Source organism: Salmo salar, chromosome ssa19 (assembly GCF_905237065.1).
Source record: "Salmo salar chromosome ssa19, Ssal_v3.1, whole genome shotgun sequence".
Taxonomy (NCBI): Eukaryota; Metazoa; Chordata; class Actinopteri; order Salmoniformes; family Salmonidae; genus Salmo; species Salmo salar.
Genome location: NC_059460.1, coordinates 13,630,936 through 13,647,561, shown reverse-complemented (window position 1 = coordinate 13,647,561; position 16,626 = coordinate 13,630,936). Strand labels below are relative to the sequence as shown.

Here is a 16,626-nt window from a genome sequence, read left to right as displayed (position 1 = left end):
CCTTACCTGAACCATGAAAAACAGCCCCAGACCATTATTCCCCTTTCACCAAAATTTACATTTGGCACTATGCATTCGGGCCGGTATCGTTCTCCTGGCATCCGCCAAACCCAGATTCGTTCATCAGACTCCTGGATGGTGAAGCGTGATTCATCACTCCACAGAACGTGTTTCCGCTGCTCCAGAGTCCAATGGCGGCGAGCTTTACACCACTCCAGCCGATGCTTTGCATTGCACATGGTGATCTTAGGCTTGTGTGCGGCTGCTCGGCCATGGAAACCCCTTTCATGAAGCTCCTAACAAACAGTTGTTGTGCTGACGTTGCTTCAAGAGGCAGTTTGGAACTCGGTAGTGAGTGTTGCAACCGAGGACAGACGATTTACGCACTTCAGCACTCGGCGGTCCCGTTCTGTGAGCTTGTGTGGCCTACAACTTTGCGGCTGAACCGTTGTTGCTCCTTGATGTTTCTACTTCACAATAACAGCACTTACAGTTGACCTCGGCAGCTCTAGCAGGGCAGACATTTGACAAACTGACTTCTTGGAAAGGTGGCATCCTATGACGGTGCCACATTGAAAGTCACTGAGCTCTTCAGTACCAGCCATTCTACTGCCAATGTTTGTCTGTGGAGATTGCATGACTGTGTGCTCGATTTTATACACCTGTCAGCAACTGGTATAGCTGAAATAGCCGAATCCACTAATTTGAAGGGTTGTCCACATACTTTTGTCCATGTAGTGTACCTCACCATCCATATGTTACGGATCTAGCTACTACTACTGACTGAAACAGTAATGATTACTGACTCTCTCTTTCTCTCTCTCTCTCGCCCCCCACCCCCTTCTCTTTCTCTTCTTTGTGTTTTTCCCTCTCTGTCCATCTGTTTCCTGTCCTCTGTCCATTGCAGCAGAGCTCTAAAGTGTATAAGCGTCATTCCTCCATAATCCCCTCCACCCATTTAATGGACGAGGTCAGAGAGGGGAAACCCAGGCCTGATGGGAGGGACTATGCTCCTGGTCAGTATTGCCCCACTATAGCTGGACACACTGGCCCATAGATACACTGTATACTATAGCCTACTTTGACGTATCACTCCCTGCTACTGTATTACTGACGTGTCTCCTCTTTACTCTGTAGTAGTGGACGAGGACTCAGAGCAACTCAATGGGCTCCTGTCTGGCAGCGTCCCTGAGGTCCAGAGAGCAGAGGGAGAGAGGGACAGGGGGGAGAGGGGTCTTACCCGGGCCCGCCACACCACTTCCCGGGTCCACCTCCGCCACCCCCGCTCCAAGCTTGTCTCCCGACCCATGAGCATGCCTGCCGAACGCCTCCTGAACCCCGCCCACGGCGTGGATGAGAGGAATGCCAGGAACACCGCTGACCTGGACAGCGAGGACGTTACCGGGAGCGCCGGGAGCATTGCGCGGGACCAGTCAATTGAGGAGGTGTCAGAGGACGAGAAGCCAAAGTCGAGGGCGAGCAGCCACTACCGGAGCACGTTCATCGACACGGGGACGTTACGTAGGACCTGGGACAGACAGTACAAGCATTATGACATCACCCCCAGGACAGCTAAGATTATTACCAACCTGCCTACAGCAGACAAAGAGGTGGAGGACTCGACCACAAGCCTCTCCACTTCTGTACCATCATCCTCTTCCATCTACCCCAACAGACCCTACACCATCGCAGTGAGGCCGGGCAGGACTCTGAAAAGGGAGGAGAACGTGTGCGAGTACAGCTCTGTGCCCACTGCGTTCAGGCCCCCCCGGACTCTACAGCCACCGCCTGGAACCTTCTACAAACCCCCCTCGGGGAGCAAGGACAAAGTGTTAGGGGACGCGCCGCAAAAGAAGCATGCCGAGGCAGCTAACAGTGCAGAGGAGGAAGAACAGGAGGAGGATGATGATGATGACGAAGATGAGGAGGAGGAAGAGGAGATGGGTCTGGAGGTCTCTGTAGACGAGCCCTCTGTGGATGAAGACAATGTGGATGAGGACACTGAGGCTCCGCAGCAGGCTGCAAGCTCCTCTCTGTCCCTGCCCCAATCCCCCAGCTCCAGCCCTGAGGACCTCAGTGACGAGGCCAAGCCCGTGTACCAGAGACTACGGGCCAGACGCTTGCAGGAGTTCGAGCACCGCGAGGCCCATTTTGTATGACCATATTTATCGCCATTACTCACGGGTCGTCATTATAATTAATCAAGAGTAATTTTCCTTCTATGATTAGGATTGAAATGGTCAAATCTGTATAATATGTGCCATATTGTATAAGATAAGAAAAGAAAACTTCAAATCATTTCATGAACTGTGAAAAAAAATTACTCACGGAAGTGTTATATATATTAATATATTCCTTGTTATCTTTTTTGGAGTTCCACAGTTGGTGCTGGAAGGAACTGTTGTACTGCAGGTCCCCAAAATGAAGACAGGATGCACTTAGTTAACTACATAACAATGGCTGTATTATAAGTCACTTCACCTATTCTAGGTTTCTGTTAAAAGGTCTGTATAAAGAAAGCCACATAATCAAAACGTGCTTCCAGTACCAATCACTACAAATGTTAAAGAAATAGTTCATTTCCCAAAAGTTAAATCCATCGTAGATTTATATGTACAGTATTTTTAACATACGGCTCAATACAAAGTAATGCCAGGATAGCATGTTTTCTCTCTTTTAAACTGTGCAATTACTTTTTATTAAATAAATATCATACTGTATCTGTTGTATAAAGTTTTGGTACACTGTATTTGTATGTTTATATGCCAAAAATATTATTTCAACAACTGTTACAGTATAGTGTGTATCGCCACTTTATCAAAACTGAATTTGACGCACTTACTTAATCCAGTCTTTCACAGTTATTTTATGCATTACACATTTCTACTTTTTGTAATGCAGTGTTTTGTATACAGTATTACTTTTGTATACCTTTGTATACAGTCATTTGAAAGGTTACAATGTTTAATATATGCTTTATCAAACCTGAAACGGCATGTGTTGCTCATTTAACGTGGATGAATAACTCTTATTTATCTTTGACTTGATTGACACTTAGGCATTATATATGGAAAGTGTCTGTATGTAAGTCAGTGGAGATATGCTACAAAGCCACATTTCAACCAAACATCAACCTGCTCCTTTTAGACGTTTACCTGGAAGGTAACAACCCAACAACTCAACTGAAAAACATTGAATAATATTATTAGAGGTCGGTCAGGTCGTTTCTGGCCTGTTGTAAGAAGTCTATCACAATATTACGATGGGCCAAATCTGTTCTCTTTTTGAAAGTACTATTCAGTTCAGTCAATGCTGACCAGATATTTTATTCATATCAATTATACTCTCACTTTGTACAGGTTATAAGTACCAGTAAATGCAACATTCATGTAAATGGTATATCCGTCTATATTTTATAAATATTATCTATAAGGGTCTTTGCAGATTCTCTCCAATGTATTAAATCCCTTTCATTGTACAAACAGGTACATACGAACATACACCTTTTTGTAACTTATTAAAATATAGTTGACAACTTCCAAACATGTTTCTGTAATCTTTTTTTATTCCCACACCTACAGTATAGATAGTTGATAAACCAGATTTTGGAGCCTAGGTCAATTCCTAGTTGATGTGAATAAATGGAGCGTAAGAGGAAGAAACCATAACATGTAGACCCTATTTTTTTCCCCATAACCTTCAATAAAATGATCCCTCTCTTTCTCGGGTGGTTGTTAGGTCATTCAGGTCTCTGTGGAAATGGATGAGCGGTGTTAGCAGGCTCTGAGGCATTGAGAAAGAAGATTAAATCAATCAGATTAACTATTCGCTGGGTCTGTAGTTACTAAAGGAACTGCGTGGTTAGGTGTTAGCACCAGACATGGGACATACAACGCAACGTCCTGGGTTACTTTATACTCACTACTAGATGGTACTCCACGGTTCTATTCTTCTTCTGAAGTAAGTGGTCTTTCATGTTCTTGAGGTGTCCTATGTAGTTGTGTTATTAGTCTGTTCATTCACGTGTAATAGCTATGCTTGCTAGGACAGTCTATGTTGTGGTTGTAGGCTACACTGTTGCAAAATCTGTATGCTCCTGGGAATTCTTAAAGCAACCAAATCCTATCGTCAACATCTCAACCTTGTTGCTAACAGCATGCAAAAATCTTTATTTAACAAACACATCTGGTATATCAAAGTCATCTTGATACAACACCAGTTAAGGATTTTACATTGTGCATAACATATTGCAATGTAACTACTACTGGCGGCAGGTAACGTTAGCTTAGCAATTAAGAGCGTTGCCCAACGCATAACCGAAAGATCGCTGGTTAGAATCCCAGAGCCAACTAGGTGAAAGATCTACCGATGTGCCCTTGAGTAAGGCACTTAACACTAATTGCTCCTGTAAATCGCTCTGGATTTTTAGAGCGTCTGCTAAATGACTAAAATGTACTAGTAGTGCTACCATTAAATGTAACTACTAGTAGTACTACCAGGAAATGTACCTACTAGTAGTACTACCAGGAAATGTACCTACTAGTAGTACTACCTGTAAATGTAACTACTAGTAGTACTACCAGGAAATGTACATACTAGTAGTACTACCAGTAAATGTAACTACTAGTAGTACTACCAGTAAATGTAACTACTAGTAGTACTACCAGTAAATGTAACTACTAGTAGTACTACCAGTAAATGTAACTACTAGTAGTACTACCAGGAAATGTACCTACTAGTAGTACTAACAGTAAATGTAACTACTAGTAGTACTACCAGTAAATGTAACTACTAGTAGTACTACCAGTAAATGTAACTACTAGTAGTACTACCAGGAAATGTACATACTAGTAGTACTACCAGTAAATGTAACTACTAGTAGTGCTACCATTAAATGTAACTACTAGTAGTATTACCAGGAAATGTACCTACTAGTAGTACTGCCAGTAAATGTAACTACTAGTAGTACTACCAGTAAATGTAACTACTAGTAGTACTACCAGTAAATGTAACTACTAGTAGTGCTACCATTAAATGTACCTACTAGTAGTACTACCAGTAAATGTAACTACTAGTAGTGCTACCAGTAAATGTAACAACTAGTAGTACTACCAGTAAATGTTACTGCTAGTAGTACTACCAGTAAATGTAACTACTAGTAGTACTACCAGTAAATGTAACTACTAGTACTACTACCAGTAAATGTAACTACTAGTACTACCAGTAAATGTAACTACTAGTAGTGCTACCAGTAAATGTAACTACTAGTAGTGCTACCAGTAAATGTAACTACTAGTAGTGCTACCAGTAAATGTAACTACTAGTACTACCAGTAAATGTAGCTACTAGTACTACCAGTAAATGTAACTACTAGTACTACCAGTAAATGTAACTACTAGTACTACCAGTAAATGTAACTACTAGTACTACACCAGTAAATGTAACTACTAGTAGTACTACCAGTAAATGTAACTACTAGTACTACTACCAGTAAATGTAACTGCTAGTAGTACTACCAGTAAATGTAACTACTAGTAGTGCTACCAGTAAATGTAACTACTAGTAGTGCTACCAGTAAATGTAACTACTAGTAGTGCTACCAGTAAATGTAACTACTAGTACTACCAGTAAATGTAACTACTAGTACTACCAGTAAATGTAACTACTAGTAGTACTACCAGTAAATGTAACTACTAGTACTACCAGTAAATGTAACTACTAGTAGTACTACCAGTAAATGTAACTACTAGTAGTGCTACCAGTAAATGTAACTACTAGTACTACCAGTAAATGTAACTACTAGTACTACCAGTAAATGTAACTACTAGTAGTACTACCAGTAAATGTAACTACTAGTACTACCAGTAAATGTAACTACTAGTAGTACTACCAGTAAATGTAACTACTAGTAGTACTACCAGTAAATGTAACTACTAGTACTACCGTAAATGTAACTACTAGTAGTACTACCAGTAAATGTAACTACTAGTAGTACTACCAGTAAATGTAACTACTGGTACTACCAGTAAATGTAACTACTAGTAGTGCTACCAGTAAATGTAACTACTAGTAGTGCTTCCAGTAAATGTAACTACTTGTAGTGCTACCAGTAAATGTAACTACTAGTAGTAATACCAGCAAATGTAACTACTAGTAGTGCTACCAGTAAATGTAACTACTAGTACTACCAGTAAATGTAACTACTAGTAGTACTACCAGTAACTATAGTTTTAAGTGACAGAATGCATCCTTTAATTGCAGTCTTCCTGTGCTTTTCTGGGTTCCCCTGAGGCCTTATAGATGGAGTTGTCAATCAATCTGTACATGTGCCATACATCATAGTGAGGTTATTGACTCTAAAAAGCAGCTTTGATTACTGCACCTGTGGCAGCACATACTCACACTAATTGAGTTAGGCACTGTGCTTACAATAGTAGCAGTACTCTGACACTGTAGCGGTATCATTTTCATTCAGCCTAACCAGCAGGATGTTTACTAGATCAGACTATGTACAATTTATTTATTTGCGATATCTGGCAACTAGAGGTTGACAGAACAGCACCATTAATCAATCAGATTTTCAAAAGACTGAATTGTTATATTATTACAGTAATCCATTCTGCAAGCAGTCAGTCCACTGGGAGTAGTGGCCATTATGTGTGTTATTATGTCATCACATGACATAAACAGCTCAGCCAATGAGAGTTGTCCTTCCCTCCCTATTGTTATATACTGATTGGCATGACCTAGAAAAGCGCTTTGCCCTTCCCACCCTCGCTCCCCATGTGATACACTTGTCTACTTCAATCAGTATCAAAACACTCTGGAACTAGGAGTAGCCCAGCATGCTTCTCAGCGCATGGAAGGATTACTTCCTGTTCTGTGGTCCTAGAATCATATGAAACTGGAACTGTTCTATCTGTATGATATTCAGTGAGAAACAGATTGTTTAAGGATTTGGAAATGTGTTAATTATGTCAGCATTGTGAGGTGGTTGGGAGGTGGATAAAGTATGGTTGGGAGGTGGATGAGGTATGATTGTGAGGTGGTTGTGTGATGGTCGTTTGGTGGTTGTATGATGGCTGTGTGATGGTTGTTTCCAGGTCTGTGCCCTGGTGGTGACCCCTACGAGGGGTGAAGAGGAGGATCATGGGTACGGGCAGTCAAGTCCGATTGCTGCTGTGGAAGAACTGGACCCTTCGCAAGAGACAGAAGGTTAAACAAACACACTTCTGATGATTGTCTTTCTCAATCTAACACATCTTTCATTTTGAAGACATTTCCATCACCTTCTGTGAAATTATTTGCAAGCACTTGTTTTGTGTGTCACTGAATTCTAAAAGCTACTTTTCCCCTTAGGGCCACCGTGCTAAAACAGAACAGAAATGTAGGATTTAAAATCTACGTATTGAGAATGCCACATTATCTAAATAGAAAATAGATCCACCCTGTTATTGACTGGTTCTGGATAGCGTCTCAGACCTGTCATTGTGTTAGTAGCCTAAAGGTCGTGAGAGGACAATCACATGAGGATGATGCCTCTGAGGGCTGCTGGGTGACAGGAGGTTGTTGCACAAGTCTGGAGCCCTGCTTAGCTTAGCTGCCCGGCCTGCCGTGTTTAGATCGCTGTGTTTAGCTCAGTCCCCCATGGTCACGTCTCACATCGTGCCAACTGCATACTGTAACTAAACTAATGAAGCTTGGCCCAATTTCAACAAACACACACACACACACACACACACACACACACACACACACACACACACACACACACACACACACACACACACACACACACACACACACACACACACACACACACACACAAGCCAAACGACAGGAGTCAACTTTGTGTTGTGGACATTCAGATCTCTTTGTGCTTCGTTAACAAACTAAAGCCAAACTCCTTCATTTATGCATACCCTCAAAACAAATGTACGAATACAAATCAACTCTCACCCAACGCTCACTTCTGCCACTCTAATACAGATAGATATTTTTTCCGCGTAATTCAAAATGAACAGCTGCCTTCCAATGTGAAGAGTATATTGTTCGTTGTTTTCCCCCCAGATGCGGTTCTTCATGGAGATTATGTGGCCAGTGGTTCTGTTCATTGGACTAGTGTGGCTGAGGACAGCTAACCCTTTATACCGTCAACACGAGTGTAAGAACATGTTCTTCTGACAATGTAAACACTGGCGTTATCAACATTATAAGCAGTCTATGCACAAGCAATTACAACCCTACAAACCAGCAAATGCTCAGCTCTGATGAACAACATATTTTCAATATGTTTACAAATCTTTTAAAGTGTGGAGCAAAATAATCCATTTTGTGACTAGAGTTATACCAGTCTATACGTGATGATCAGAGCAGTGCTGCCTGTCCTGTCCACTGTTGTACAGGTCACTTTCCCAACAAGGCCATGCCCTCGACTGGCATCCTTCCATGGATCCAGGGAATCTTCTGCAACGCCAACAACCCATGCTTCCAGTACGCCACCAGGGGAGAGGGCCCCGGACTCGTCTCCAACTACAACGATTCCATGTGAGCAGAGGAGCAGGGCTGTGATAGCTGGTCCCAGATCTGTTGGTGCTGTCAAGCCAACACCTATGGTCATTGTCTAGGGCTGTTTGTGATGATAGGCCAGCCAGATAGGAGAGGGTTGAGCAGCAGTACTACATACTTATGTACCATTTGATGGCAGATGAAAGGAGGGTGTTACATGTTATAATACAGTATGTTCTCACTGAAGACATTTCATCGGCACTTGGCAAGGCTCTGCACTCACGCCTACGAGGTTCAGGGTTCTTATGTCTGTGTGAATGGATTGCTTGAATGAATGTGTGTACCTATCTGTTTGTCTGTGTTGATGTTTATGTGTGTGTGCGTGTGTGACCCATCCTCTGCTCTGCTCCTCATGCAGACTGGCTCGGTTCTACTTGGACACCCAGGAGCTTCTTCTGAGTGACCCAGAGTTCCTGCAGCTGGGTCGGCTCTGGAGGGAACTGTTCACCATGAGCACCTTCATGGACACCCTGCGGACCAGCCCAGAACAGATCTCAGGTCAGAGGAACTCCCATCAACTTAAAAGCTATGGTTCATAAGTACAGATCCAGGACAGGCCTGGGTTCAAATACATTTGGTTGTTATTTCAATACTAGACAACTATTTTCCTAAACTGGAAATAAAAACACTCACACAGCAATGTGCGGTCCTCACCAAATAATGTGTATTTTCTTTGTACTATGCGAGTCATTGATCATGTTTTCTACAACCATCTGGTCCAAAAGCAATCAGGGGCAATTGTTTCCCATCTTCACCAAACCAAACAAATGAACCCAACACATCCCATCTCTCCCATTCCTCTCCTCCTGCTATGCAACATGTGTAGACTGGAGGTGGGTTACATCACTTAGCTAGGCTTATAGAAAGGCATTTCCCCGTAGTGGGAACTAGGATCCTAAGCAGCAGCACTGTTTATTTTGTCAGAAAGCAATTCAAGTGTTTCCCTTCCCAACAGAACACATAAACATGGTTATATCTGGAAGCCAATGCTAACATTCCCATACTAATGATCGCTTATACATTCTCAATCTGATCTGACAACTACAAATGCTACTCCGCTGGGATAATAGCCTCTTATGATGGTGCTATCTAGAAAAAAAGGTGCTATCTAGAACCTTAAAGGGTATTTTGGCTGTCCCCATAGGAGAACCCTTTGAATAACCCTTTTTGGTTGCAAATAGAACACTTTTGGGTTCCATGTAGAACTCTTTCTACACAGGGTTCTACATGGAACCCAAACGGGTTCTACCTGGAACCAGAAAGGGTTCTCCTATGGGAACAGCCAAAGAATCCTTTTGGAACCCTTTTTTTCTAAGAGTTCAACAGTCTTATCTCTTCATTCCACAGTGAGATGGACACTTTTGTCTTCCTATACTTTTGAGACCATGTCTGGATATATCACTCTTACAGCCTCTTATTCCATTGGTCTCCGTGTCTCCTCAAAGTTTCAAAGGATAATCTGGCAGTCTTCAATGTAAAGAAATACCACTTCCATTTTCACTGAGGACCTGTCAAGTTCCATATCACTATCTTCCTGTTGATTATCATCTCGGGGGTACTTCCTTCTCTTATCTGAGGTTTTAACTATTCTTCCCTCTTCCTTTTCCTTTTCCTCTTCCCATTCCTTTCTCTCTCTCTCTCTCTCTCTCTCTCTCTCGCTCTCTCTCTTTCTTTCTCTCTCTCGCTCTCACTTTCTCTCTCGCTCTCACTCTTTCTCTTTTTCTCACTCTCTTTCTCTCTCTTTCTCTCGCTCTCTCTCTCTTTCTCTCTCGTTCTCTCTTTCTCTCTCTCTCTCTCTTTATCTCTCTCTCTCTCTCCAGGTCGAGGGCTGAAGGTAGAGGACATTCTGAAGGATGATGAGACCCTGACGTCCTTTCTCCTAAGGGATGTTCCTCTGCCAGAGTTTGTGGTCAATGAGCTGGTCAATGCCAAGATCAGGCCTGAGCAGGTCAGACTACGCCTTAGTGGACCTACTGTGTGTGTGTGTTCTGTCCCCACTTAGACAGCTGTAACACTCCATCACCCTGAGTATTCTATCTGATTATTAGCTAAGGATTTATCCAGCCAGCACATTTTCCTGGGGGCTAGCCACACTGGCTGAATTAGCCAACAGTGCTGGCTGAATCGCAACCCTGAGAAAGACAGTGTTTTTCTATGAAAGCTCAGGACAGGATCTCCATTTGAAAGCTGTGGTCAAGAGGGCTATTGGGATACTGATGTCATTACACTGGGTTGTGCTGTGTGCTTTGTCTGGTGGCCTGTGGCTCCTGCATACCTTCTCTTCCCCCAAAGGGAGCTCTTTCTTCCCCCAGTGAGCGACAACACCAGCCCTGGATCAAAGGGCTATGCAGTGGGGGGTGAATCATCACTAGGTCTTTGTTCACACAGAAAACACATACACAAAGAAAGGAATACAGAACCTAAAATTAAAGGGGACTGGCTAAAGGCTGTGTGTGTGTGTGTGTGTGTGTGTGTGTGTGTGTGTGTGTGTGTGTGTGTGTGTGTGTGTGTGTGTGTGTGTGTGTGTGTGTGTGTGTGTGTGTGTGTGTGTGTCCACATGCGTGCATGTATATAGGCATACTACTTCCTGAAAAAGAGGCCTTCTCTTCACCGAGGAGTTTTGCTCAATGTTACAAACTCCCTCCCTCTGTGACTTCATACTCTGACCCTTGACCTCTGCCCCTCAGTTTGTGTTTGGTGTCCCTGACCTCCACCTGAAGGACATCGCCTGCAGTCAGACCCTGCTGGAGCAGTTCATCATCTTCCCCAGCCGCAGGGGGCTGTACAGGGTTCACAGCAGCATTTGTGCCCTCACACCACAGAGACTACAGATCATAGAGGACAGGCTCTACGCCAATGTGGACTTCTTTAAACTCTTCCGTCAGGTCTGTCAATCTCAATGTGTCCCGTTCTGCCTCTTGTCTGACCTGTCTGCTATGCATCACATACTGTAGCCTTGCAAACCAAGGTCCTGGACTCTGTCTTGGATTTTGAATGAACAATTTCCATATTGTCCAAATATGGAAAAACGCACTATGGCTGCGTTTACACAGGCAGCCTAATTCTGATATTTTTTCCACTAATTGGTATTTTGACCAGTCACATCAGATCTTTTTCAGAGATAATCTGATTGTTCAAAAGACCAATTAGTGAGAAAAAAGATCAGAATTGGGCTGCCTGTTTAAACGCAGTCTATGTATGTCTTCATCGTATATCCACACGAAGACCTCAATCTGTATTATCATACAGTAGTATTTGCGTAAATGTCTCTCTTTTGAATGGATCCTTGTGGTCTGTGGCACGGAATATCTGTCACATTTGGGACGCTGCCATCTTGTTTATTTACTTACCAACAAAGATTGGCTGGCGTGTGTCACTGGGACTACTATTGGCTGTTCCAACCCTCTGCCAACACCCACAGCATGAGCTGATGGACATAAGTTGGAGAGAGTGGCACCAGTTAGGGTGAGTTGAGGAGAGTTGGCACCAGTTAGGGTGAGTTGAGGAGTTGGCACCAGTTAGGGTGAGTTGAGGAGAGTTGGCACCAGTTGGGAGGAGTTGGCGTGAGTCATGATGGAATTGCATGGCTTAAAACAATGTGTATGTTGTAAGTCATCAGTACACATTTCCTCTAACGTTGAACTGCCTAGATACAGACCATTGAATTTCTGAAGGTGACAAATCACAACTGGCAAAATGAAACAGGAAAACCACATTCCTCTACTGTGTAATGAAACTGAAGTATAATTCATAGTGGAACTGCAGTAACATTAAAGTATCTGTACATCTATGGTTACAGTACTTCACCTAATATATACTGTACCTGTCATCTACTTCCCCTCTGCATTGGCTACATGGTTGAGATAGATTGAGGCAACATACAGTGAGTTGAATGGCCACAGACTGCTCAACTACCAGTTTCAGCAGAGTATATCAGGTTTTGGGACTTGACCTCTTTCAATAATGAGATTATAGATACCATGCCTCCCTTCCAGACTAAACCTAAGGGAGCTTTTCTATAATCACCTGTGTTTATGGTCCCATGGTCACGTCCACACACACTGTTGGCCCCAATAGGGCTGTGTGTGTGTGTATATGTGTCGCTTCTTTGAAACAAGCCCATTAGATCTCACGAGATAGTGAGGAATGTCAGAGAGGAAGGACGTCTTATTTGGGAGTTGTGCGTTGCTGCCGTGCACGATTTCCTGACCTCTAGCCCATTGTGTTGTGAGCTAGTTAGAAGTTTCCCCAGCTGAAATAGTCCCTGGAAGAAACAGTTACTGGAGACACTGTAGTTCCGGATACAGAAGATGACAACAATGCACTGTTCAGCAGATTTAGTGCATTCTCTGTTCCTATGTGGGAAAGTGAATGAGTTATTATATATATAGAAAAAATAAAAATCATGACAGAACAAGCACATGAATGACATGACATTACTTACCATCTAAATGATGAGGTAGCTTACACCCCAACCCACTTGAGACAAAATTATGACTGTGAAATGTTAAAGTGTATGGTAGTTTATCTATACATTTTTCATCACATTCATTACAGTGAATCTGTTGTTTTCTATATTAACTTTATTTTGATGCCTATGATTCTGCTATCATCCCAACAAACACACAACCACCAAACAGTGTTGTCTCAAATATACTGCTTGGTAAGCAGCGGCCATTTTACTTTTTTTTTATGCATGCCAGCAAAGCCACTACAGAACACAACACGAAACAATACATGATTTGCACTATAACGGTGACAAACAGTGCCCACAAACTGTTAGGGCCAACATAAAGTCCCAACAGCAGAGACCCAACAGCAGTCCCAACACCTTACCACTGTTACACCTGGCTTTCAGCGGAGCCTTGTCTGGCAGCGAAACAGCTCATTCAGCCTCATTTACTGCCGTTTTAAGACATTAATGAGCATACAATATTCAATGATTAGATTTCTCTAAAACAGGTTATAGGCTACGTGTGCACCACCGTACTTCTACATCTGCATTGCTTGATGTTTGGGGTTTTAGGCTGGATTTCTGTACAGCACTTTGTGACATCGGCTGATGTAAAAGGGTTTTATAAATACATTTGATTGATTGACCAAGTCAGAACAGTAGGCTACGTTATGAGGGAGGACAGGGACCAAATTATTAGGGTGAGGCACATGGGCTACTAACAGCTTACTGCACATCATACACTTAGTATTACTTTCTTAGCTACAGTATAGTATATCTCCCTGGCATATTACATTATTTATGCAGCAGCATAGAATACATTGTGCTGTGCTCACTTGATCAGGAAGGTGGTGTGGGGTCCTTCTTGTGGCTTCTAGAAAGAGGCCTGAAATCCTGACTTGGAATTCCGAGTTGGATGACCGTTCAAAATAATTTTTCGTATTTTCTAGTTTTATCCAAGCTTCTAGTTGTCTTGAACTCACTGAAGTCTGAGATTCCCCAGTTCCGACTTTCCAGTTGTTTTTATCGAGGCAGAAGTCATGCTGCGTTGACAGCATGGACAATGTGTTCAAACTTTTCTGGCCATTTTTCGTGATATCCAATTGGTAGTTACAATCTTGTCTCATCGCTGCAACTCCCCTACGGACTCGACGAAGGTCGAGAGCCAAGCCGCACTGGTTCTTGACACACTGCTCGCTTAACCCGGAAGCCAGACGCACCAATGTGTCGGAGGAAACACTGTCGAACTGACGACAGAAGACAACTTGCTGGCGCCCGGCCCACCACAAGGAGTTGCTAGAGCACGATGAGACAAGAACATCCCGGCCAGCCAAACCCTCTCCTAACCCGGACGACGCTGGGCTAATTGTGCGCCGCCTCATGGGTCTCCCGGTCACAGCCGGCTGTGACAGCCTGAGATCGAACCCAGGGCTGCAGTGGCGCCTTAGCACTCATTGTTGAATTTGCGATTTCCAACTTTTTGTGTAGTGTTTTTGTCCAATGGCTGATAAATTGTATCTATAATTTCTCTTCATATGACAAGGATTAAAACGGATTTGTCAGTAGATTGCTGACTTGATGCATAATCATGACTGCTTGTCTAGCTTGCTACAGTAGCTAAGATTTTGAAAGTATGATGTTGACATGATCCATTGCAATCAAAGCTACGGTAGATATAACGTGATTTGACGTCATTTTATCTGTGGCCAATGACCTTGAGCCTTCTTGGATGGGCACTTCTAATGTAAGTCTATGGCAGCACCCAAGGGGCTTGAATTTTCCAGCTCTACGCGTAGATTTTGCGGTGTCCCCATGAGTGACAGAACACTGAGCCAATCACGGTGCAACTAGAGAACACTGCCAACTCCATACGCTCTGTATTTTCCGCTGGCTGCCCCCCTACCACAGAAAGCACTGAGCTAGGCTGAAACACCTGCATTTTGGAGCTGCCTTCCTCAAGAAAGCAAAAAAGAGACCATGTTTGTATCCTGCTTTATTAACTCAATGATTTATTTATTTAACATTGTTTGCAAACTGATATGTGACTCGTATTAATGGAAAAATAACATGCGAAACAGGCACCCAAAACATTATAAAATAATATTGTATTTTTTTTGCTAAACAGGTAGGGCTCAAACAGGCATCATCCACCTGAGGCCTTTACCTGCCCTGAATGACGCATTGCCACTTTTGGTAAGGACGTGACAGTCATTTTGACAGCTCTGTTCCTCCTTCCAGCTTCCCCGGGTGTTGGATAACCACTCCAACGGTGTCGACCTACTCTTCTGGGCCAGAGTACTCTCTGCCACCTCCGAAAAGCTGCGAGAGGTAGGCACACACACACACACACGTGCGCACACACACACAATTCTCTCCGCCGCCTCTAAAACTACCAGAGGTCAACCCTACTACCGTTAGAACCATCATCCATCCCAAAATTCACCCACCACTATATTTCTATCCCTCAGGAAATCACTGCTTCCTCCCTGCTCGGGTCATTACGCAAACACAGACAGCAGGGATATCATGAGTGCGTATGAGGAAGGCTAAATCCAGCCCTAATAACCCTTTAGTCTCAACATGGAGCCCCATTCACAGGCTGTGTCCCAAGTGACACCCTAACCCCTACTTTTGACCAGAGTCCTATGGGCAATAGTCAAAAGCAATAATAATAATAAATACATTTGTAGAGCACTTATCATTTACAGACGTGAATCACAAAGCTTTTTACGGATTGGGGTGCCATTTGGGATGCAGACACAGATAAATCAACAGGCAGTCTGTCTGGACAGCTGTAAGTGAGGGTTATAGCACAGGTGAGGGCCTCAGACAAATGTCAAAGGTTGACGGGTCAGGTGGATGACCCCAGGGGAAGTGGTGATTGCAGGGAGAGGGAGGCGGGGGGAGGGCGCAAGAAGACATTCTGCAGAGGTGACATCCTGTTGGTGGGGCCGTCTGGATTCTTGTCTGCCGCCCCGGTGACAAAAGACGTGACGCCAGTCGGTCATTTTCCAAGTTCCATTTTTGTCTGGTTCCATAAACCGAACACTGTAGCTGTACTGTAGATAGGCCAGCCAGCTGAGTGGAAACTCTGCCTCAGAAATCCCACGACTCTGTTGACTAGAACAGAAACACTCCTTTTCTCTATTTCTTTTCAGTCTAGAAGTGGTGTTAGTTACAGTATGTGTCTTCCAATGTAGAAGAAACCACAAAAAATATCTTCAAAGGAGTGGAATTCAATCAATCAATCTTCTCTGACATTTTCTTTGTGGTTTTTATGTAAACATTGCTGTGCTGTATCATTGCTGTTGTCTCTATGTAAACACTGTGGTGCTGTCCAATTGCTGTGGTTTCTATGTAAGCACTGTGGTGCTGTCCCATTGCTGTGGTTTCTATGTTAACACTGTGGTGCTGTCCCGTTACTGTGGTTTCTATGTTAACACTGTGGTGCTGTCCCGTTACTGTGGTTTCTATGTAAGCACTGTGGTGCTGTCCCATTGCTGTGGTTTCTATGTAAGCACTGTGGTGCTGTCCAATTGCTGTGATTTCTATGTAAGCACTGTGGTGCTGTCCCATTACTGTGGTTTCTATGTAAGCACTGTGGT

The 16,626-nt window shown here is 43.3% G+C and overlaps 2 protein-coding genes across 6 annotated transcripts in view; both read left to right on the top strand.

The window, feature by feature from the left end:
• arhgap29a (Rho GTPase activating protein 29a) overlaps nt 1–3,543 on the top strand; it is a 77,614-nt gene extending 74,071 nt beyond the window's left edge. For 3 of the 4 annotated variants that reach the window (XM_014157338.2, XM_014157340.2, XM_014157341.2), the window contains 2 exons: nt 908–1,016; nt 1,138–3,543. In XM_014157338.2, coding sequence (XP_014012813.2) covers nt 908–1,016; nt 1,138–2,159 — 1,131 coding nt within the window. In that variant the 3' untranslated portion in view covers nt 2,160–3,543. The remainder of the gene's footprint in view (nt 1–907; nt 1,017–1,137) is intronic. The other variant, XM_014157339.2, reaches the window with a different exon arrangement.
• Nucleotides 3,544–3,736: 193 nt separating this feature from the next.
• Nucleotides 3,737–16,626, top strand: part of LOC106578496 (retinal-specific phospholipid-transporting ATPase ABCA4-like) — a 70,740-nt gene continuing 57,850 nt past the window's right edge. For both annotated transcript variants that reach the window (XM_045702108.1, XM_045702107.1), the window contains exons 1-8: nt 3,737–3,960; nt 7,104–7,215; nt 8,071–8,164; nt 8,406–8,547; nt 8,927–9,066; nt 10,389–10,516; nt 11,256–11,453; nt 15,260–15,349. In XM_045702108.1, the coding sequence (XP_045558064.1) occupies nt 7,150–7,215; nt 8,071–8,164; nt 8,406–8,547; nt 8,927–9,066; nt 10,389–10,516; nt 11,256–11,453; nt 15,260–15,349 (858 nt within the window). In that variant the 5' untranslated portion in view covers nt 3,737–3,960; nt 7,104–7,149. The remainder of the gene's footprint in view (nt 3,961–7,103; nt 7,216–8,070; nt 8,165–8,405; nt 8,548–8,926; nt 9,067–10,388; nt 10,517–11,255; nt 11,454–15,259; nt 15,350–16,626) is intronic.